Here is a 24504-nt window from a genome sequence, read left to right as displayed (position 1 = left end):
AGTGAAAAATAAAACATGTGTCCTTGCCATGCATTTAACATGTATGTGTCTTCATTTCCTTACTATTCCAGCATTAGAACCGAGAGCAATTCCAGAAAAGGTGCAAGGTTTCTTCCTAGCTTAAATTGTTGGTTTTGCAAGATCCAACCAACCGAAATTAAATCCGAGCTTAGATTCTTGCTCCTCTTGACAAGGGCTTCGAAAGGGTATATGTTTTAATGTTTTCCAGCATGTTTTGATATTCATGTGTTGAAGGAATTCATATATGCTTGATAGTAGATGTTGTTGAGATGATGGAACACATGTATGTACTACCGGATTGAAAAACGGATAGGATATGACATTATTGTGAAAGTCCACCAGGTATTGAGTAAAAATTATGCAAATATCAGCATGGTAAATTATGTTCTTGAGGAGTATGACTTGTCAAGATTATATTCAAATAGATATGTGAGTATTGTCATTGATTAATGTTGTTGAGTTGATTGGTAGCGCAAGATTACGCCGTTATGCCGTCGAATCGTATTGAGATTGATTATTGATTCGTATATGTGTTGATTTGAGTTAGAGATTGAGAGAATGCATCTTGAATGTATCATTTCAGAGTTGATATTGACAGATTCGACATCGAGATTTCTACTATGACAAAGACTACGACAACGAAAGGTATAATTCATGTTGATTCGGGAAGATATAACTCGAATTAGATCTGATTTGAGTTTCCCAAAATCACATACTAGATTGTTACCTTTTTATATGTTGATGATTTGTTTATAGATTTATATTCAAGAATTTAAGATAGGAGTCATTGACAGATTGTCAAACTAGACGTTCGGTATATAAACGCATAGGCGCAGATCATCTCCGATTGTAGACATTCGATACAGATATGACCGAAGTCTAGGAATAAGACGTACCGCCACCCCGATTGGGAGAGTAGGTGGGAGACTTGTTACGTCATATTCACACCGGGATCCCTAGACTTAGATATGAGTCGAGTCAAAGGATAAGAGTCATATTGTTTTATCTGTATTCACTAATGTGTCATGATTACTGATACATGTATTATGATTTTGTATTTAATTGCATGACATGCATGTATACCATGTTTTATACTGGGATTTATTCTCACCGGAGTTTCCGGCTGTTGTTGTGTCTGAATGTGTACATAACAACAGGAGGGGCAGGATCAGGGTCGCGAGCAAGATGAGAGATCAAGATATTGTGATGATTTCGGGCATCGTAGATTACTAGTTGTTTTGTACTAGACGTGTACTGGATTTTCTAAACACTAGTATATGATTGTACTAAAACAGAGTTGTATGTACATTATGTTTGTTTAATCGAATAAAGAATAGTTTCATGCTTTAATTATACATTTGATTTAATGTTAAAAGCAAATTTTGACCCACATTTTCTAGCAAATATCCAACTAATCCCCAAACGAATTGAGTTAGAGCCCGGGACCCCCACAACAGTTGAGGCCGTGATCAGTGGCTGAGAACGACATCGATGTCAGAATGTCAACAATGTCAAAAATTTATAGTTGCATGAGTTTATTAGATCAGTATAGATGATTGATATTTCGAAGCTGATCAGATATTGCTGTTGTTCTAAATCCATGTTTGATACAGATGGTAGTATATTGTTGAGATTATATACAGTTCAAGCCGAATCAAAGCTGATTTTGAAAAGTACAGCAGTTCAGAAGTTTGATCAGACTGTTCAGAACTTGATTTAGATAGTCAGAACAGGGTGTCAATCAGAACATCAGGTAGGTAATACTGTACTATATGTGAATAACCGACTTGTTTGCACCGAATATTTCGAATTTGAAATGATAAATATGGTCAGAAGCACACAGTAGTTAATTCAGTGTTCTTTCTGGTAGCAGAAAAGGTATGATAATTCGAAAAGATAGTTTTGATATAAACAGATGCGATCAGTTGTAGCAGAATGTGTACTGAAATGTCTGAATCGTCGACAGAGGAAGACAGAAAGATAGAAACCAGGAGATTGTTTATATAGATTATTGATTCCTGAATAGAAATGGGAGTACATTTCTATGAACTTTGTGACAAAACTACTGAAATCGTTTCAAGATTGTGCTCTAATGTGATGTGATTTTGTATAGAAAGATGTATCAATATGACCAGTCGACTGAGATTTATGTCAGAAAGGAGGATAGATTGCATTGAATGCCAAAGTTGATAATATCATACTATGACTTTCGGTTGATATTGTACTTTTGGCAGAGTATACAACAAGATGAGTATCGCGATAGCATCATTCGACACATTGTACAGTGATACCTGTAAAATTTCCTTTATATGGAAATAATATCTCGGTGATACCTAAGATTAGATCTGATAGGATCAGAAATATGACAAAGAAAATGTAACTGATTCAGAAAGAAACGAAGACAGCTCAGAATAGAGAGAATAAATATGCTAACGTCGTACGATAACTGTTGGTATTTGAGGCCGAGGATTGGATATAACCTTGACAGGGATTAACAAATTTGATAGGAGATGATGAGGTTGATCTATCATGAGCTATTGATTGGTAAATACAGATAGTGTATAACCAGGATTTTGGGATTGATTTGGTTACGAGTCATGTCGAGTAGTATTAGGAAAGTATACTTCTTGAATTATATAAGTCCAGATTGATATTGGAAATCTGTGAAAGAAAGGTAATTCTGAATGAAGATTATTCTGCTGTTGAAAATACAGTAAAGTTGACAGGGCATTAAAGAGACTACCTGAAAGACAGAATCTGATATGAGACTGAGATTTCAGAATTGTTTATTGAGATGAGTTTTCTGATTAACCTCTACTATACATTTCATTTTGATATCTGAGTTGATTGACTGTGATTTCGGAGACGAAATCGTATCTTAGGGGGGGAGAAATATAAGGCCCGAGATTTAATTACTGTGATCAGATATGACTTAATTGACAGAATTAAGATTGTAGGAGCTCTCGTGGAAGAGACGGGCATCGGTGCAAGATCAACAAGATTTTTGGTACAGAACTCTTGGCGCCCGAGCGGTAGAAGATGATCGCTCGAGCGCCAATGTATCATAAAAAGGATTTCGGACAGAACTCTCTGCGCCGAGCGGTAGTTTTGGACCGCCCGAGCGCCAGAGTAGAATAAGTTAAGGCTCGGACAGAACTCACTGCGCTCGAGCGGTAATTTATAACCGCCCAAGCGCCAATGTGCGAGAAGGAAATATTTGGGCGGAACATTCCGCGCCCGAGCGGTAATGTTTAACCGCCCGAGCGCCACCTAAGTTTGGTGACATTGTGCCACGTTCAAGTGCATGCAACCGGAGGTATATATATAGATATATATGTACAAATCAATGGTTCCTTCAGAAAAGAAGCACCGAGAAGTTTTGAAGATATCCTTACGCCTTTTCTTTTGATTAAATTTGTGATTTGCAAGAAATCCGCCCGTCCGATTTTGAATCCGACTTCAGTACTGTGTTCCTACAAACGCAGGCTACAACTGGACGTAAGTTTTGTTACATTTAGACATGATTTGAAATTATGACATTGCCATAATCAGATGTGATTGATATATAGTGTTCTTGACATAGTTGACATCGTATAATTGAAGTCAGATCGAAGAACATATTATGTATGTAATTGTTATGATTTTCGGAATTGATTTGATAAAGATTCGTTATCAGGGTTGTATTGTTATTGATTCTGACTTGTACCAATATCGATTATGAGTGATGATATTATATCTGTGATGTTGAGATTGACGGGGTTATCGAGACTGTATTGTTATGCCGTCGAAACATCAGTAGATTGATATTGATCAGACTCACGATTGATTGAGATTGTATCGTTGATATTGATCAGATTGTGTTTTGATTTGAGTATTGATCAGAACAGATATTGAATTGAGTTGTATATTGATATTGTACCTATTCGATTGTCATTACCAGATTGGGTATGGACATAGTTGAATTCGAGACTTCGTCTTCGTCAGACCAAGAAGAGAAAGGTATAAACTAATGTTGAATTGGGATTGCACAACTCGAGTGAGGTTTGACTCGAGTTTCCCTAAATCACATACTTTATTTTATTGCATTGATATTTGCAATTGATGAGATTGATGTTTGTAGTCTATTGATTCATAGACAATGTATGTATTGAGTTATAGGCTGATTCGCCTAGTCTTTGGCTGATTCGCCTATTCTTCGGCTGATTCGCTGAGTCTTTGGGCTGATTCGCTTATTCTATTGGCTGATTCGCCTAGATACTGGATATACGCATTTTATCGATGTCGTTTAGGGTTGATTCATTCCTATCGACTGAGATTCGATATATTTGTCAATATCCAGACCCCGGGATCCCTAGATTAGGAATGAGTCGAGTCTGAGACGACGCGTCGATTGAGTCGAGTCTGAGATGACTAGTTGATTTACAGTTTTATATCATTCATGTTTGTTGATTTGCTACATGTTAATGATAGCTGTTATATGCTTTATATATGTTTCTATATGATTGCATGTTTACATTGTTTATACTGGGATGTATTTCTCATCGGAGTTTCCGGCTGTTGTCTTGTCTGTATGTGTGCATGACAACAGGTGGGACAGGATCGGGATCAAGAAGAGAACGAGTCAGGACTAGTTAGCGTGGAGATCCGGGCTCAGAAGTAGATTAGGATTCAGCACTGATATGTCGTTGAACCTAGTAAATGTATTTAGTACAGGACTTGTACTTTTAGATTTATATGTACATTACGTTTCCGCATTGCATTTTAAAAAAAAAAATTTTATGTCCCACATTACTTAATTGTGAATTTGATAGTAATAACAATTAAGGAAATGAATTAGCGTCCGGGTCCCCACAGTTAGAGTAGATGTCCTGCAAGCCAACTGTTGGCTAGGGATTTTATTGACTCAGTTGTAATAAACAATCTTTATTTTAATATAATTTAACTTTTAATGGTTTCGTTTCATTTTTCTGTATACCCATGCTATCAGCATAGATAAAGTCCTTGATTATGCTTTAATACAAATGAATCATAATTCGATGTTGGAACTCATTTGTAAACACTACATATTCTAAATTCGTTCCTAGTCGATTCATCCGCCTAAAACAGGGATAAAGGTCGCTTGAGCTCGAGACTAGCATCTGTGATGTCGTGTACTGCGTTTCTTGGTAAGGGCATAGAGATGTCCAAACATGCAGATGGTTAGTCATATGATGATTATACCGAACAACCCTCCCTCGGACTTTCCAAGTGGTTATCATTCATCGTGAGGATAAGTCCGTGGTTATGATTGTACACCATTAGTCCTTACGACCTGGGACAACACTGAGGCTCTATATGCTAGGGCTGTGCTTTGACTCGTTTACCTACTCCAGGAGAGTCATCAGGTGGCGAGGTTGGGTACAGTTGCGACACATATATGAGCAAGTGCATTGTAGTCGGGGATTCACCGCTCACCTACAGGTGTGGATATCTTATGTGATCTGATGAAATAATAGTGCGTGGAATCTTTGGCCAGAGTATGAGATGTATATTGGAGAAGGAATTCTCCAATAATACATGCGATGCCACTATTCAAATGTGTCACATAGTTATCGAATTAATATGCAACCCTCGATGAACCAGTGGTTGCAGATTCGATCGGGATATATGAGATGAAGGGACCGTACTATACTGTACGCTAATCATAATCGACTGGTTCTTGCAGGCACTATCAGTGATACCTAAGTAATCATGGGGCGATGCTACTAGACGCTCTTAATATGATTCGATTGGTTTAATCAGAAAATAGTTTCTGACATTCTCATGATCAAATGTTGGTGCATGGAATGTAGGCAAATTAGGGTAAGCCAGAATAAAAGATTATGTCCTGAATCAAAAAGAGTTGTGAACCCACGGCTAGCTGTATCCCTAAACTATTGAGCGTCATCCAATTACTGGTTTACTTGTTCTCGTTGAGATAATAAATTCAACAATAAATTCAATGAGTTGAATTTATAAGAAATAAGTTTGATATGATCAATCGATAAGCTTATAAATAAAGTTTATAAAAGCTTATAGAAATTTTGAGAGCATGACTGTTAAGACAGTCAAAGGAGTACACCTGCCTTATTTAGACATTGGTGATCTCGAAATTAAAGTGTGCATCATAATAACAAATATGTTGAATTTGTCACATCGATGATATTGGATCGTCGATCGAGATTATGATGATATTAATATAATGGGAGCATGGATCATGGGCTTGTAAGAGTATAAGCCCATCATCCAAATTTATTAAAGTTCAAATGGGCTTTAATAATTAATTATATTTTAATTGAGTTAAAATATAGCCCATTAAGTTTTTATAAAATATGGTATTGATTTATGTAATAAGAAAATATTCATGATACCATAATTTTAAAAACTTTCACACAAAGCAAAATAATATTAATGCATTAATATTCGAGATTGCATTTAATATGGCATGGATTTAGAATCTTTAGTTAACTTAATTAATTGGATTAATTAAGTAAAAAGAAAGGTTAGAAATATAATTAGAATATTTTATTATTCTAATTGCATGCATTTTCGAGAATTGAAAAGAAAGAATAATATACATTGCAAAAGGCATAATATTCGAGAATCACGATTAGCATGCAATAAGAATATTTCGTTTACCTAATTAATTTGATTAATTAAGTTAAATTAAGGATTAGTATTAAAATAAGGATTTCTTATCCTTATTAAGAGGCATGCTATTCGGTGGAAACCAATTCATTGGAAACATTCTGATTTTGAAACGAAAAAGTTATGACCGAAGCTTAAGAAGAGAAAAAGAAGGAAGAAAATTTCATGGATGCAACTACACCGGCTGGGCTCAAGCTCAGCAAAGATTATCAATTTTTTTTTATACAGTCATAATGTAGTCCAATTATTTCCCTAAGCTCATCCATTACAAAAATAAAATGAAAAGAAAAAAAATAGAGAGAAAGTAAAAAAAAACAATAGGAAAAAATGCGAGAAGACGAATGGGAAGATTTTCTATGGAGTGTGAATAATTTTTGTGATAGTCATGACATTGTAGTGCTTGATTCGACAGATCGTTATGTTGAAGGTACTAAACGTTTTTGTTAACAGAAAAATCATTTACAGTGGAAGAATACTATCATTTTCATGTATTCAATGTTGTGATTGACAAACAGCTGATGAAGATGAATACAAGATTTACTGAGCAATCAATAAAGCTTCTCACTCTCTTTGAAGCCCCGAATCCCAGTAATGGCTTCAAATCATTCTATGAAAGTTCTATTTATTCTTTGATTGATAAATTTTATCCCAATGATTTTTCCAAGGATGACATGAAATGTTTGAAGACTCAATTGGATCATTACAAGCTTGATGTATTTGAGAATCCGAGATTTAAAGATGTTGGATCTCTTCCTAAATTATGTCGACTACTAGTTGAAACAAAGAAGTCGAGGATTTATTTCATTATTGATAGATTGATTCGTTTGGTCTTGACTCTTCCAGTTTCCGTTGCTACAACTGAGCGAGCATTTTCAGGGATGAAACTTCTCATGACACCACTTCGCAACAAAATGGAGCAGGAATATTTAAACAATGCAATGGTTTTGTATATTGAGAGAGAAATTGCTCATGACATTGATATAAATTACATAATTGATAGATTTGATCTTTTGAAAAATCGAATGTTGCGACTAAAGTAGTGTTTATTTAAGTTACCCTCTTTTCGCGTAAGTTGTATTTTTTTTTTAATTATGCGTACAATTTCATATGATTAATATTTGAACTTTTACAAAATATTTATCCTGATTTGATGATTATATTGTGAAAATCATGGATTGCACTTAATCTTTATGTCATGTGGAAATTGTTGTATTGATTTTTAGATTAAATTTTTTTTTTTCTAGCCCATCATATTTTGAAATTCTGGCTACGCCCCTGTACACTGGTATTATCGAACGTAGCTCTTGTTGTAAATCTTTACGAACGTTCTTCGATCTCCGAATCAAGTCCACGACCGGATTATTTGGTCATCATCTAATTTGCACTAGAAAATTAGAAGATGTTTTTTCGTTGAGACAGAACACGATTTTGTTCAAAACTTTTTGAGAGCACAAAAATTATTTTTGCTAATTGGAAGAGCCGAAAGAATTCTTGCTCAAAGCTTTTTGGATGCTATTCACGTAAATAAGGATCAAATCCTTATTAATATTTCTAATTGTAATTTACTTAATTAATCATATTAATTAAGTTAACAAAATTTCAATGAAAATATTACTCACGAGAATTTCAAATCATGCTTTTGCAATGTATATAGTTTCCACCGAAAATTGCATGCACTATAATAATAAAAATCATTATTATATTTTATATTCCATCCTTTACTTAATTAATTATATTAATTAAGTTAACTATGGATTCTAATTGCATGCATATATATTAGACCAAATCTCGATGCATGTATTGAGAATATCATGCATTAATATTATATTGCTTTGTGTGCAAGTTTTTTTTTAAATTATGGTATCATGAATATTTTCATATTACATAAATCAATACCATATTTTATAAAAACATAATGGCCTATATTTTAACTCAATTAAAATATAATTTAATTATTAAAGCCCATTTGAACTTTAATAAATTAGCATCATGCTCTTATACTCTTACAAGCACATGATCCATGCTCCCATTACATTAATATCATCATAATCCCGATCGACGATCCAACATCATCGATGTGACAATTTCAACTTATTTGTTATTATGATGCACACTTTAATTTCGAGTTTACCAAAGTCTAAATAAGGCAAGTGTATTCCTTTGACTATCTTTAGCAGTCATGCTCTCAAAATTTCTATAAGCTTTTATAAACTTAATTTACAAGCTTATCGATTGATCATATCAACCTTATTTCTTATAAATTCAACTCATTAAATTTATCATCTCAACGTTTTCTATAAATTCAACTCCTTGAATTTATTATCTCAACGGGGACAAAATAATCCAGTACTTGTGTGACCCTCAATGGTTCAGGTTTACAGCTAGCAGTGGGTTCACAACTCTTTGTAATTCAGGACAATTTCCTTTATTCGGGCTTACCCTAATTTGCCCCATTCTATGTATCAACTATAGATAATGAGAATGTCAGAAATCAAATTTCTGATTAAACCCATCGAATCATGGTAAGAGCGTCTAGTAGCATCGCCCATGATTCCCTACGTATCACTGATAGTGCCTGCAAGAACCAGTCGATTATGATTAATGTACAGTACGGTCCCTTCATCTCATATATCCCGATCGAATATGCAACCATTGGTTCATCGAGGGTTGCATATTAATTCGATAACTATGTGACACATATAAATATTGGCATCGCATGCACTATTGGAGAACTCTTTCTCCAACGTACATCTCATACTCTGGCCAGAGATTCCACGCACTATTATTTCATCAGATCACATAGGATATCCACACCTGTAGGTGAGTAATGAATCTCCGACTACAATGCACTGGCTCCTATATGTGTCACAACTTTACCCAATCTCGCCACCAGATAACTCTCCTGGAGTCGGTAAACGAGTCAAAGCACAGCCATAGCATATAGAGCCTCAGTGTTGTCCTGGGTCGTAAGGACTAATTGTAGAGGCCTCTAAATTCGTACTTGAAAATTTGCGTAAAAATTTAAAATTTTATCTTTAACTAATTAAAATGCCTCATTCCTAAATAAACTAATAAATAAAGTTTGATATTCCAAGTAGCAGCAGAAGTAAATGCTTGTTTGCAAAATAATAATTAAAAATAATCCAATCAACGGGAAAATGTTTGAGCCTAAAAATAGTAAATGCTGAAAATGAGGTCCTCGGATTCCACTACTGCCGACCCTCGATGGCTCACTGGTCCCCGCCCTCGGTCCCGAACTCATCAGTACCTACAACAATCAAGTCTAGTGAGTCTAAAGACTCAGCATGCATATATCGTAAATAACAAGTAGTAATAATGAAATCGCATGCGAAGGAAAATATCATGTCATGACTAATTGTAATGCGTGCATCACTGAACTGAAATCGTATCATGAATAATTAATATTACGTGCATAACTGAACTGAACTGAAAGTAGTAAGTGAAATGTTTGCCCCGTAGAGCCCTGTAATGAAATAGCTAGTAATAATTTTCTGGTGAGATTATGGTCTACACAAGTGGCCCCTGAACTGAACTGAACTGAACTAACCGGTAACTGACGACCGGGACCAGTAACTGACGACCGGGTGAAATACGAATCGTCTGATCAGACTAATGCCATAGTATACTGGGTGGTACAAAACTGAACTGACCGGTAACTGACGAACGGGTGAAGTAATAATCCCATGATAGTGAAGTGACCACAAGCAATATCGCATAAATCTCAAAATAAATATTTTGCACGTAATATAATTAAAGAACATCAATAAATATCATGTAAACATTTTACTGATTGGGTTGGATCGCTCCCAAGCTCGCTGCGACCTAATTATGTAATGAAAAATATGCAAATGATTTACTTGACCAAACTTTGTAATTGAATCCAAAAACGAGACAATTATGCCCACTGACTTAGTATTTAATCATGACTCCGAGCCAACCCGAACCAACATTTAGTCATGATTAAAATACGTCTAAAATGATGTAATGATGCTCCTAAAATTTCAGTGCTCGAAATTTTGGTGAATGGAGTCCAAAACATGAAACGCTCTTTCGAGAGTAACTTAGGCACATTGCACCGTAAATTCTCGTACGACCTCTAAACTTAACCAAATCACAAACGGCCAAAAACATGACCTTCCTAACTCAATGAGGTACTTTCCAGTCTAAGGCCATAGGCTAAAAGCCTACCAAGAACCCGAAATGCACCTTTGAACCACAGCCCACTTGCTGTCAAAAATTACAGCAGTGGTGCTTTGGTTTCCTTGCGTCGTTTGCGAGGCTAATGGCCATTGGGACTTGAACCACCGACCACAACCTCTTACCAACATCCTAAAGAATGGTTTTGAACCATGGCTAAGCGCCCTAGGCTAGCCAAAATTCGAACAACACTCGAACAACTCACACACACTCACCCGAGGACACGCCTTGCACGCGTGGGTTGTCTTGCTTGTTCTTGCTGTCATGTGCCATTCCAGTGGCCATTTGATGGACCATGGCATGATCTAGACATCATGAGGTATTGTATGAACCATGGCTAAGGGCTAAAAAGCCAACCAAGGTCCATACAACCCCACAAAACCGAACACACACTCACACATGCAGAAAATGAAGGGGTCGAAGGGGCTTGTCTTGTTTTATTTGAAAACCGATGTAATCCATGGACCAAGCCTTGAAAGGCCGACTTGGTCTCGTCTTAGACATAACAAGGAGATGTTTTAACCCTGGCTATAGCCCCTAGGGAAGCCTAGTTCAGAAACATCTTCTTTTGACAGCAAACATGAGAAAATCGAACACATGAGGCACTTGAGGGGAGTTGCAGTCATTTCTAAATTTCCAGCATGTATGGGGCTCGACTATTGGACCAATGTGATCCTAATACATCCTAGTACATGCCTAGGGGCAGCCTTGGGAGCCTGGACGCGAGCCATCCACCTGAAACCACACAAAACCAGCAAACCGTGAAGCACAAGAGGGAGGCCGAAATCTGCATGTTCTTTTCTGAAAATTTTCATGATGTATTTCGGTTTTTCCCCTCAAATTCGTGTACATATGATATTTAAAATTATTTATACGACTTGATTGAAAAGCAAGGAATGATAGAAACATGCCTGGAAATTTTTGTTTTGAAGAAAACAAAAGTAAACACGACGCGGCGCGGAGGAGATGTAGTGCTCTCCACTTCCTTGTTTCTACTCGATTTTCTCTCTTATTTTTCTATGGCTACCTCACGATTTTCTCTCAGTATTTGCTCTGAAAGTTTCGAAATAATGGAGAGAAGGAATGGCTAGAAGACTAATGGAAATTTGCAAGATAAAGGGGGAGAATGAATCTTTCTATCTTTCTAATTTGTGAGATAAGGAATGATTGTGATATTATTTGATATCAAGAGATTTTGAGGGATAATTCTAGGGTGCACTTGGTCGATTATGTGTCTAGGAACAAGGGAGAAATTGCTTAAATAAATTATTTGTTGGTGATTTAAAAGTGGGGAGAATATTATCTACCAAGAAAGATTATGGAAAGATAATAAGGAGTGAGTTGTTAAACTAATCTAAATCTTTTAAAATAAGGGAGGGGCCGATTTTAAGCTTGTAAAATAAGGAAGAATATTGCTTAAAGATTAATTAGTGGAGAATAAAATTTAGGGAATTATCTAACAAGAAAAGTTAAGGAGAGATGATAAAGAAATGGGTTGTCAAATATCTTTAAATTAATTAAGGAGGGGGCCTATTTTTATCTCTCAAAATGAGGTAAAAATTTGCTTAATTAAAGATTATTGAGGATTTAAAATTGAAGGAATTATCTAGGCCATGAAAGGATTAAGGAAAGATTTTAAAATAGAGAGTTGACAAATTAATTAAATCTCATAAGTGAAGTGGCCGAAAATTTAAGATAATGGGAGGAGAAATATTTCTTAAATATTGTATTTTAAATATCTAGTGTTTTATCTACCCATTAAATATTTTATTGACTTAAGAAATTAATTATGGAGTAATATTATCTTGCATGCATGGCTAAATATTTGAATTACTTAATTAATTCCTTAAACATTCTTTTACATTAAATTAACTTATTATTTAACTAAAATAAATTCTAAGAATGTTTTCTTAATATTAAATTTTATCTCAATACTCCAACTCCAGTCCGGCCTCACTTATTTAACTGGAAAGGTAGTAATTAAACTACTGCATAAAATAATTAAATTTAAATAAAAGAATTTAAATACTCATGCAATAAAATCATTTTAATTTAAATACTAGAATTATGCATGGCTTATACGTAGTCTGATTTACGGGTTCTACACTAATGGTGTACAATCATAACCACGGACTTATCCTCTCGATGAATGATAACTAGTTGGAAAGTCCGAGTGAGGGTTGTTCATTATAATCATCATATGAATACCCATCTACATGTTTGGACATATTTATGCCCTTACCTAGAAACACGGTACACAACATCACAGATGCTAGTGTCGAGCTCAAGCGACTTATATCCATGTTTTAGGCAGCTGAATCGACTAGGAACGAATTTAGATTATACATTGTTTACAAAAGAGTTTCAATATCGAATTACGATTCATTTGTGTTAAAATATAATCAAGGTCTTTATCTATGTTGTTCACATGGGTATAAAGATAAAGAAATAACAAACCATGAAAAGTTGAATTATATTAAAATAAAGATTGTTTNCTTTTCATGGTTTGTTATTTCTTTATCTTTATACCCATGTGAACAACATAGATAAAGACCTTGATTATATTTTAACACAAATGAATCGTAATTCGATATTGAAACTCTTTTGTAAACAATGTATAATCTAAATTCGTTCCTAGTCGATTCAGCTGCCTAAAACATGGATATAAGTCGCTTGAGCTCGACACTAGCATCTGTGATGTTGTGTACCGTGTTTCTAGGTAAGGNTTAATTGACCTCATTTTTAATTAAAATCCATTTTTACCCTTATTTATTTTTTTGAATCCATCTGTATTTGGGATTTTAATACTATTACCCCAATCCCCCATCGGCTTCGTGAGAAGAAATCCCATGGTGGGGGAGTATGTGTGAAACATCATTTACTTGAAGCTCAAAATCTTGAAGACGTCGTGCAGAAAAAATTCATCGAAAGGAAAATAAAGTGAAGGTGAGTTTCTTTGGTCAAACTTTCTCATTTTTTTTCGTGAAATTCCAGCTTTTAGGGCGAGTGAGTTTGTGTTTATTTGTTTCAATTTAATGATTCTCTTATTTTTTTTGATTGTTATTGTGTGTTTTTTATTTTTTTAAATTCATTTTTTTTAATTCCACTTATTGAATTTCTAAAATTTAGGGTTTTGTATTATGATTGGTTTTTAGAATAACGTAAAAGCAATACAAGTATCTTGTGGCCCTAATCATACGGCTGCTATATTTGAATACAAAGCATTGTAAAGATGAATGCAGAAATTATTTTTAGATTTCTCGATTAATGCAATTGTATCCTCAATTTTTATGTTTTAGTTCTTGAATGAGAAAGTTGTTAATTTTGTTTAAAAATGTTCTGAAAATTCTTTAAAGTCCTGAAATCTGCATATCAATTACTTTTGTATGTTTTTTGTATTAGGTGCAAAATGGAATATGAAAGTGGGTCTTGCAACCTGTCGTTTTTGGGTAGATGTAAATGCAAGAGACAGTTGTTTGTGATTTCAATTTTCAGCGGTTGTAGTTTGATGGACATTTTTGAGAGGTTTGGAAAAAAATGTGCTGAGATTACTCCTGAAGCTATGATTCTGCAATACGTAGCCCCCCAACACAAGATGCACGTGACTTTGAACGACGATGATGATGTCCTAAATATGATTCATCTTCATATGTGTATGAAGCTCAGCATGATTGAATTGAGGGCAGAGAGTAAAAACGAACATATCCGCAACCAAAATATTCGGAGGTAAAATATATTAGATTTATGTCCCTGTTTAGTTTTGATAATTTTTTTATATTTTAATTTATCAAGCATGAAATTGTGCACTAGTTGAGATTATTGTGGTTATATAATTTGTTCTACGTTATGATAATATAAATATGTTTTTTTGCCATGATATGAATTATTTGACAATACTAATATTATTTACATTCCATACTTTGCATTTTTGTATGTTAAGTTATTTTTGTATCTTGCACTTAACAAGTTTATATCATATTGGTAAGGGTTGATGAGGAAGACAGACAGAGAAATAGTGGTAACGAAACTGATCAAGCCTCTTTGAGCAATACACTAGATGCTTGGATTAATTGCATTCGTGGTGTAGGTCAAACATTCAAAGATGCTGCTGACTTTAGAAGATGTGTTAAAAATTATGCTGTTGCTACAAGGCGTTCATTTTCATACAGAAAGAATGATAGCGAAAAAGTCACTGTTACTTGTACTGAGACTATTTGTGGATGGAGAATTTATGCTTCTAAATACAAAGCAGACAATATATTTGCGATCCGAAAATGCAATTTAGAGCATACATGTGGTGAGAATAATCTACGTAGTAGAGGACATCCTAGAGCAGATGCAACATGGATAGCTAATGTGGTGAAAGGAAAACTTATAGGAGAGCCCTCTTATCATCCTTGTACAATTCAAAAAGACTTACAAAGAGATTATGGTGTAGAGTTAAACTATCGCAATGTGTGGAAGGGCAAGGAGTTAGCGATGCATGATATTCATGGCACAGATAAGGGATGCTATGATAGACTAAGATGGTATTGTCGAGCTGTTAAAGAAACGAATCCTGGAAGTGTTGCTGAGTGTGAGATTGATATCGAAACTAACAAATTTAAACGACTGTTCATTTGTTTGCACGCATGTGTAGTTGGTTTTTTTACTGGTTGTAGACCGTTGATTTTTTTGGACGGGACTCATATAAAGAATAAGTTTAAAGTTTGTATCCTACTTGCTGTGTCGAAGGATGCCAATGATGATCTTTTCACAATCGCTTATTCTGTAGTGGACGCGGAGAATGATATTAATTGGGAATGGTTTTGTTATCATCTGAGAAGTGTTTTGCTTTCGTATCAAAGCATTCCATTCAATGAGTACACTTTTTTCTCTGACAGACATCCTGGGATTATCAAGGCAGTTAATCTACTATTTACGGGCAGTCACCATGCGTACTGCTTGAGACATTTAGTTGATAATTTTGTGAAAGTGGTACATAATCAATGACTTATTTTTATCTAGACCGTTTTTTTTCATATATAAATAGATGTATTTAATCTGATATTTTTGTAACCATTTTAGGTGTTGCGAAGCTATCCAAAACATAACAAAAAGCATTGGTCCTCGGTATTCAAAAAAGCTGCTTATGCTCCATCTTTGCAGGAGCATGAACAACATATAAAAAATATCCTGGAGTCCATGCCACTTGCTAGGGATTTTATTGTAAATTCTGAACCACAGAGTTGGGCAAATGCATTGTTTCTTGGCAATAGATGGGGTGTTATAAATAATAACATCTCCGAATGTTGGAATAATTGAGTTAAAGCAGCTCGTTATCTCCCTATCGTGGGTATGGTGGACCATATATGAGTGCAGATTATGAACATGATGCACCAACGACGTGAATCAACAGCTACGATGGTTAAATAATTAAGTCCAAAAAAAGAAAAATATATTGGTAGTGTATATGTGGAATCCCGTAAGTTAAGAGTGTACCGGTCTTGTAATTGGAGGTTTGAAGTAGTCGATGGTGAAAAATCATTTGCTATTGACTTGATAGCTATGACCTATTCATGTAGATATTGGCAAATCAACAAGCTTCCTTTCAAGCATGCTTGCGCCGCTATTGAGTCGAAGTCGATGTCGTTTTATGATTTTTGCGACAAGTATTTCAAAATTGAAATGTACCGCCAAACGTACAGAGGAATTATTAATCCCATCCCAACGTTTGACATTAATGAGTCCTATCTTGATGATGGAAATGTAACCAATGCTCCTGATGTGAGGAGTCAGCCTGGTCGTAGGAAAACCAAGAGGATACTATCGCAAATCGATGGGAGGACATAACAGACGTAGCTGCAAAGAAGCTATAAACTAGTTGTTATTGTTTCATAAACTAGGTGTTAAGCACTTCAATATGTATTTCTATTTATTGTTATTTGTTTCTGGAAGGGTTGGTGTTTCATTTGTTCATTTTTTAATGTTTGGTTTAAGAGGTTTCAAATGGTACATATCAATTTTGAACAGATATTTGAGTACAAAAATTGCTTAATTTGGTATATTATGTGCAAATATGAGTACAAATATTAAATAATTAGGTATATTTTGTGCACAAGAAAACTGTACTCATATTATACCGGAAATACAAAATACATGTCCAAATTGGAAGTTGTTTACTATTCAAACTTTATTTCATTAATGTAATATTTAGTCATACATTAATATGAACAGAGATTTGAGTACAAAATTTACTTTCTTGTGTATACTATGTGTAAAGTGGAGTACAAATATTAAATAATCGAGTATATTTTGAGCTAGAGAAAAAGATATATTTTCGGCCGAAATCGTAGTGTGTCATTTTCATGGTACATAAATTGTCAGATTGAGTGTATACGTTAAAGAATCGAGAACAATGTACATATGAATTGAGTACCATGACTTGTCAATACAGCACATCGTACAGTAGTTCATCTATTCATGCCTAAGATCACCAAGTCATTATCCGATGAATTTCTTGTAATTTTTTAATTTCAAAGTACATAAAATGCCCGATTGAGTATATAAGTTAAATAATCCAGGATAATTTAATAGTTTATTGAGTACAATATTGTGTCCATCGATAAAGTCAAAAAAAAAATATTCGCCAGAGTTGATGTGTTGTCACCTTCGAGGTACATAAAATGTATAAGTGAGTATATAAGTTAAACAATCGAGAACAATTTATACGTTGATTTGAGTACAACAGACGCATGTATTGAGTACAATATACGCATGAGTTGATTAAAATGTACATATGTATTGAGTATAGTGTACCCATAAATTGAGTACAATGTTCTCATGAATTGAGTACAATGACTTGTCAATCCAGCACAACGTATAATAGTTCATCTCATAACATCAATCAACAACATAGAATAAATCGCTCAAATCTAGAAAACCGATAATGGTATCCACAACTCCGCAAATAAAATATCTAACTACTCTTCGTCGGATCTTAGTTCCAAGTACTCCATGCCATCGAGTGCGGATCTGTCAAACGGCGGCGCATAAATGTCATCCGAATACGACTGCGTCCTGGCATGGTGCTCTACCCGAGCCAATCGTGTGTGCAAATCGTCCATGCAGTTAAAAATGGCCGAGAAAACCTGACGAGTACCTCTCGGCGCGCGCTGTCGCGACGGCAAATGACTCGGAGGTCCTGCTCGGGCATCTAATGCGGCTTCCTCCGCCACTCGATCGTCGTAGACGCGCTCGTCGACTGTAGGGGGAGGCACCGGTGGATCACGGGGATGAGGATTGATATGGCGGCTCCCGGGGTTACGGTACCAAGCACCCTGCCTGAAAATGAAATACATACCCTGCATGGCCTGGGGTGATAGCATCTGCGTAGAGGTTGGGAGGAGAGAGGTCTCACCCGTGAGATCGACACCATGGGCCGCCAAGATCCGAGAGATGATGATAGGAAAGGGGGTGTATGGCTTCCTATTCTTCGTGGGATCAATGTGGGCGACTGAGCGCATATGGGAGATCATAATCGACGCCACCGGAATAGCTGGAATGGCCCCCAAGCCATTCAACATCTTGTCTATGATATAGAGATCCAAATGGCGGACCTCATTGTTCCCAGCTTTCCTCGGAATCACATTCGCCCCTGTGAAGTAACAGATGAGGCGATCCAACAGTGGGAGGGACGTCGGGAGGACGCTGGAGCGGGAACCAGTGGGAGATGTGTGGTATTGGAGCCGGCTTCGTGCCTGAGGGATTCGGAATGTGATATCTGACAAGAAAAGGTCCAACTAGTTGAAAACTACCGGGGGCCCGTCATTGGGGACGTTCAATATAGCGGCCAGATAATCTCTAGTCAACGCGATAGTATTCCCCTTGACGTAAGTACGGATGTGTTGCATCCCAGTTTTGTCCTTTTCCTCAAAGTTGGCGTAGAATTGCCATACCAAGTCAGGGTAATAAGGCCCGGTGATGTCTAATAGAGGTCCCCAACCAAATTTATCAAACTCTGCTCGGAGTGGCATTTCATGGTCAATTCGTGGATGAATAGAACGTTCCATGATGACGGAGTTCTCATGCAGTGCGGAGTACCACTCGAAATTATCTCGGTGGGTGAACCTAGTGGGATCAATTGCTAACCTTGCGGACCCAGAGGATGATGATGCGCCGCCTCGGGCGCGCCTACTAGTGTGTCGGCGAGGAGGCATGGCGATCGAGGTTGCTAGATTCAAATATGCAACTAATGAAGCACAACAAACCCAATTCAGAAACACAACCCAAACCGATCCCAAACAAATGAAACAATGCACAAGCCTATTTAACCGCAACGATAATCAACCAAACTTTAATGCAAATCAATCCACAATCGATGTGATCAAGACTCAATTAATATTAATGCAATCCTGTCTACAATCAAATTCCAAAAGCCCTCTACTCGGAGAATAGCACCCAACCACCGAAACAAATACCCAATCAATTTCCAAACGAACAGGCAATAATCCTAGGGAGTGAGTGTGAAGCCATGCTTACCGGAACTAGAATGAGGTGTTATAGTGCAATGGTGGATGGCGGCCGGCGACGGAAGTAGGGCGGTGAGCTAGTGGAGGAGGGATATTACGTGAGGCTGCGTGAGTGAAGGAGAATGGGAGTCGAGTAGTGCTCGGTGTTGAAGATGGTGCAAGGGAGGCAGCGGCGCGGCCGGAAGCGGCGTGGGGCGGCGTGAGTGAAGGAGAGAAATGATTTGGGAATTTAGGGATTTAGGGATTTTAGAAAGGAAATCGCGATTTTGAAATCTGATATCAGCTGGAATTAGAATGCACGGACCCCGTGTATGGGTCCGTGCATAGGTCCGTGTATTACCGCGAAGTAGAAAATTTTGAAAGTGCTATACACGGACCCCGCGTACCAGTCCGTTTCAAGGTCCGTGTACACTCTGGAGATCGGCATGTTTGAAATGCTTCAACACGGACCCCGTGTAGGGATCCGGGTAAACATCCGTGTATATACTGTAATATACATTTTTGGGAAAACACTGGACACGGACCCCGTGCAAAGGTCCGTTGTGAGATCCGTGTAGACTCTATCAAACTTGTCTTCTCTGGTGCTAACGGACCCGGACCCCGTGTACAGGTCCGTCCTTGGGTCCGTGTATACTCTGTCAAACTCTTCTTTTGGCTTTGAAGGCACGGACCGTTACACGGGGTCATTTTAGAGGTCCGGATAGGCTATGTGACATTCTTCCTACTTTTCCGGTTGTTCCTGACATGTAAATCCAACATATTCATCTATATTTTGGTGAAAGTATATATCGTATGTTATGAGGCACAATTTACAATAAATCGGGTATATATGTTTTAAAATCAGGTATACATGTACATTAATCGAGCACTCAAATTCATGTTATATGTCAATTTCGTGATTTTCATACATCTTCAATTTCAGTTCTCGATTTATTTACATGTATACCTGATTTTAACATATTTATACCCGATTGATTGTGAATTGTGCTCTATTATTTCATATGTATACTCAATCAGACATCTTATGGTCTTCGAAATTTGACTAATAACAACTTCGTCGGATAATGACTTGGTGATCCTAGCATGAATAGATGAACTACTCTACGTTGTGCTGTATTGACAAGTCATTGTGCTCGATTCATGTGTTCATTGTACTCAATTTAAGCGTACACTGTACTCAATAAATATGTACATTGTAATCAATTCGTGTGTATATTGTGCTCAATTTGTGTGTACATTGTCCTCGATTAGTTAAATACTATTGTGTGTTTACTAATGTATGACTAAATATTAGATTAGTTAGATATACTCGATTATTTAACATTTGTACTCATAGTTACACATAATATACCAAATAATGCAATTTTTGTACTCAATTTTCTCTTATAAATTGATATGTACCATTTAAAATACCACGTTAACCAAACTCTGAAAAGTGAACAAATGATACACCAAACTTTCCCAGAAACAAATAAATTTTAACAGAAATAGATATTGAAGTTCGTAACAGCTAACACAAACACGATAATAATCAATTGGTGTGTCTTCATTACATAATTTAAACCAACAATTAAACATAGACTTGAAATGTTCAAACTCCAGTACTACTGTAACTTCTTAACCAACAGAATAGTGAGGAGTAACTAATTACTCAAACTTGTTTTTCAACAATCCATTTTCATCAGATAATATTGTGGCTGCCAAACGTGCTCGATAAGTGTCCATCTTCACATCCTGTGCATAGCTCCAGATCTCATATGTGTCACGGGCTAGACACTCCAACCACATGCATGCATAGATGCCACAATAGAGGGTTGCACCTTGTTGACGACAAGGTTCTCTTAACACTGGCTCACTTACAAGGTCGAATCCACATAAGTGACGTATGGAACCAGCCAAAAACTTTGTCTGCAACAAACAATACTTTAAAATTTTAATCTTAATTTGTATTTACATAAACTTTGAACATTTCAAAGTAAACTTACATAAACTTTGGCTTTCCAAACTGAGAATGGGTCATGCATGGAGTTCCACAGTTTAAATATCCCTTCATCTCTTTTGTAAACCAACAAAAACCAATGCCACCTGTCATTCATAGGGAAAATGATGTATCTGCATCTTCTAAATAATTTTCCAGTCAGTTCCTGCAGTCTAGCCATCGTGAAAGAGGTCATCAGTGAAAGAAAAGCTCCATAATCATCCCGATGTACCATCGATCTTTTTCCATGTTGTTCCAATTTCGTTAGGACTTCTTTCTACACATTCAAGAACACATATACTAATTTATCTTAATATAGTAAAACAAAAAAACAAAAAAAAACGCAAAACTCGGACTACTACGAACCTGCACCATTGTGTCTATGCAATAAATCTCAAATCCATGATGCAAACTTTGCTTTTGCATAATTCTCATGTAAACATTAATTATCTCAGACTCAACAGGATCACCAAAAAGAAAATGACATAATATCGGTCCACTTAAACTCATAACCGTATCTTGCCAAACGACAACACTACAAAATAGAAAATTCAATTTCATTAGAAAAATTAGGACAAATTATTATGAAAATAAGAAGAAGAAACATACGGAAGATCAACGTACTCCAACTCTTTTCTAGCAAGAAAGTTTGTCACCAATTTTCTCTCTTCATCATCAGCTTCTTCATGTCCACAGAAATCTGATCTACCTTGAAACTCATCCATGGCAACCTTGCCAGGAGTATTTCCTTTCTTCTCAACGTCTATAACTTCCTATCCAAAAGCGGCGATATATTCAACAATATAACAGAAAATCCAAACATCAATAACAACAATAGTACTGAAAAACAGAAAAACTAAATTAAAATTAATACAATCGATTTGGAAATAATTGACACTTCATTTACCTGTTTCATCATCTTCCTCTTACGTCTTGGTGTTGAGCTAGGTGGAGTCACAAACATGGAACCTTTTTTTTTCTTCACACGATCATCCCTAGCCCTCACATGATCCGCAATTGAAGATTGAGAAATAGTTTTCTTCTCCACTTCACAAGTAGCAACAAAACTACCACCAATCCTCTCATCAACCGAAGCATTCAAAGAATGAGATTCATCTAACTCTTTCTTTTCTTTAGCCAAATCAGAAACAACTGCATTTACCACTACGTCAACAAAATTACCAAAGTTAGCTCTTGCATCATGTGGTGACTCAAAAGTCATCTTTTCTTCTGTTTTATCAACCTTTTCCTCAGATTCAACAACATTGTCACGTTTATCCTCCACAGACCTTTTTCCCTTCATTTTACGTCGAACCTTTTCACCCTCTAATTCAGCACATCTCTTTCTCAGTATCTTTAAATCATTCATTTGTTTCAAGACAAGTTTGTCAAAACGTTTTACTTCAGATCTATTCGTTTCTTGGTTTAAAACAAGATTCATGTCCACTAACAACTTTTCCTCCTCACAAAATGGATGTATCGACAGAACCTATTCACAAATAAAAATAAATACAACTTTCAATCAACTAAACATTAATTTTGCACAACTACATTAATAAACTAAAATAATTATAAGTACCTGAGTTGAATCTATGTGTTTCAACAATGTTTCAGTGCCAGCTGCATTTAGTGGGATCTTTCTTTTCCCCCAAGAAAACAACCGAGGGTAAACATTTAAACCACGCCTTACTCCTAAAACTGGGACTGTCTCATATAACCAAGCCTAAAGCAAAAAATAAAATAAAATTTAATGACAAATACTAAGATCATAATTAGTAAAGCTGAATACTAACCATCAATCCAACCGTGCATCCATCAACATAAAGTTTTTTCTCGATCTGACATATTTCTCGATATAAAAATCGGAAAGCAGCATCTCCCCAAGCATATTTAAAAAATATCGTAAGATCATCGAGATAAGGAAATATAAATCCAGGAGTAATATAATTGCCCGTGGGAAATATTATGCAGTTGAAAATGAACAAAATGAAAGTTCTCACAAAATCATCAATATCACATTCATCGTCACTTCTTGCAAGGAAAATCAATTTTTCATAAATGCCTATTCGGTTGGCTTTGGTGACCTTGCCGTCAAAATGACGAGTCAAAAATTTGGACTCCAGTTTCAGGTCCAAGTCAACTGGCTGTCCAATGTGATGTAGGCCGAGCACAATTGAGAAATCAGCTGATTTGAAAGGGATGGTAATGTTATCACCAACAAAAAAAGAACACGAATCACCCTGAAAATTGTTCAAAAAATAATCGATTCCCCCACTACTAATAGCAAGGACTGGCATATCAATCCATTTGGCGAAAGGAGTATCATTTATCCGACTCATATGCTGCTCACCTAGAATAGGCTTCAATTCTCTCATCACAGTTTTAAAATAAGGAGGGGAACATCGTGAAAAATATTCTTTACCACTCTTCTTCTCATGAAAATCATGAGTTGGTTTGTCTTCTGCAGTAGTTTCTACATTAACAAACATAAAACAATTATACAATAACTATTAGAAACACAATTACAAAAAAGAATAAGAAACAGAACATAATTGCATATACAAAAAACAATAAAATAGCATTTAGACATGTCTATTTGATCAACAAATCTAGCCATGGTATTAGACGCAAAAAATTTAATTGCACTGGCCACCACAGTAGACGCAAAAATAAATAATCACATAAAAATTGAATTGTGCATAACACAAGGAATTTGGAACAGCAGCTACGAAATCAAGCACAACTACTAATTTTTGAATTTAATCAAAATTTCTTAAAATATTAACAGTACAACTAAAAAAATCGAATGAATAACAATATCAAGAACAAAGCCTATAAATTGAGGAAAAAAGGTTGTCAATTACCTAAAACAAACAATAACAGTTTCAAAACCACAAACAAGTATCCACAATTAACAAACCCTAGACATTGAGGAAAAGGTGGTTCTCGTTCGTACCTTGCTTGGATTTCTCGTTCGTTCGTTGCTTGGATTTCTCGTTCGTTCTTTGCTTGGATTTCTCGTTCGTACCTTGCTTGGATTTCTTCTTATTTCTAGTTCTTCGACATTTATTCGAGGTGCTAGCTTCTGCAGATTTGTTTGTCGCCATTTTT

The 24504-nt window shown here is 36.0% G+C and overlaps 2 protein-coding genes across 2 annotated transcripts; one reads left to right on the top strand and one right to left on the bottom strand.

The window, feature by feature from the left end:
* Positions 1-15384: 15384 nt before the first annotated feature.
* On the top strand, positions 15385-16737 carry LOC140982049 (uncharacterized). The gene is made up of 3 exons (XM_073448465.1): positions 15385-15882; positions 15973-16148; positions 16470-16737. The coding sequence occupies exons 1-3, from the start codon at positions 15385-15387 to the stop codon at positions 16735-16737; spliced, it is 942 nt and encodes a 313-aa protein (XP_073304566.1).
* A 4325-nt stretch (positions 16738-21062) lies between these two features.
* LOC140982048 (uncharacterized) lies at positions 21063-24500 on the bottom strand. The gene is made up of 8 exons (XM_073448464.1): positions 24350-24500; positions 23187-23866; positions 22973-23116; positions 22301-22882; positions 22003-22166; positions 21760-21928; positions 21401-21670; positions 21063-21323 (listed from the first exon to the last, which is right to left on the bottom strand). Exons 1-8 carry the CDS (start codon positions 24498-24500, stop codon positions 21063-21065), a joined length of 2421 nt encoding a protein of 806 aa, XP_073304565.1.
* Between the last annotated feature and the right edge of the window lie 4 nt (positions 24501-24504).

This window comes from Primulina huaijiensis, chromosome 8 (assembly GCF_012295235.1).
Source record: "Primulina huaijiensis isolate GDHJ02 chromosome 8, ASM1229523v2, whole genome shotgun sequence".
Taxonomy (NCBI): domain Eukaryota; kingdom Viridiplantae; phylum Streptophyta; class Magnoliopsida; order Lamiales; family Gesneriaceae; genus Primulina; species Primulina huaijiensis.
The sequence above is the reverse complement of the archived record's forward strand: the minus strand, read 5'-3'. Positions and strand labels throughout refer to the sequence as shown.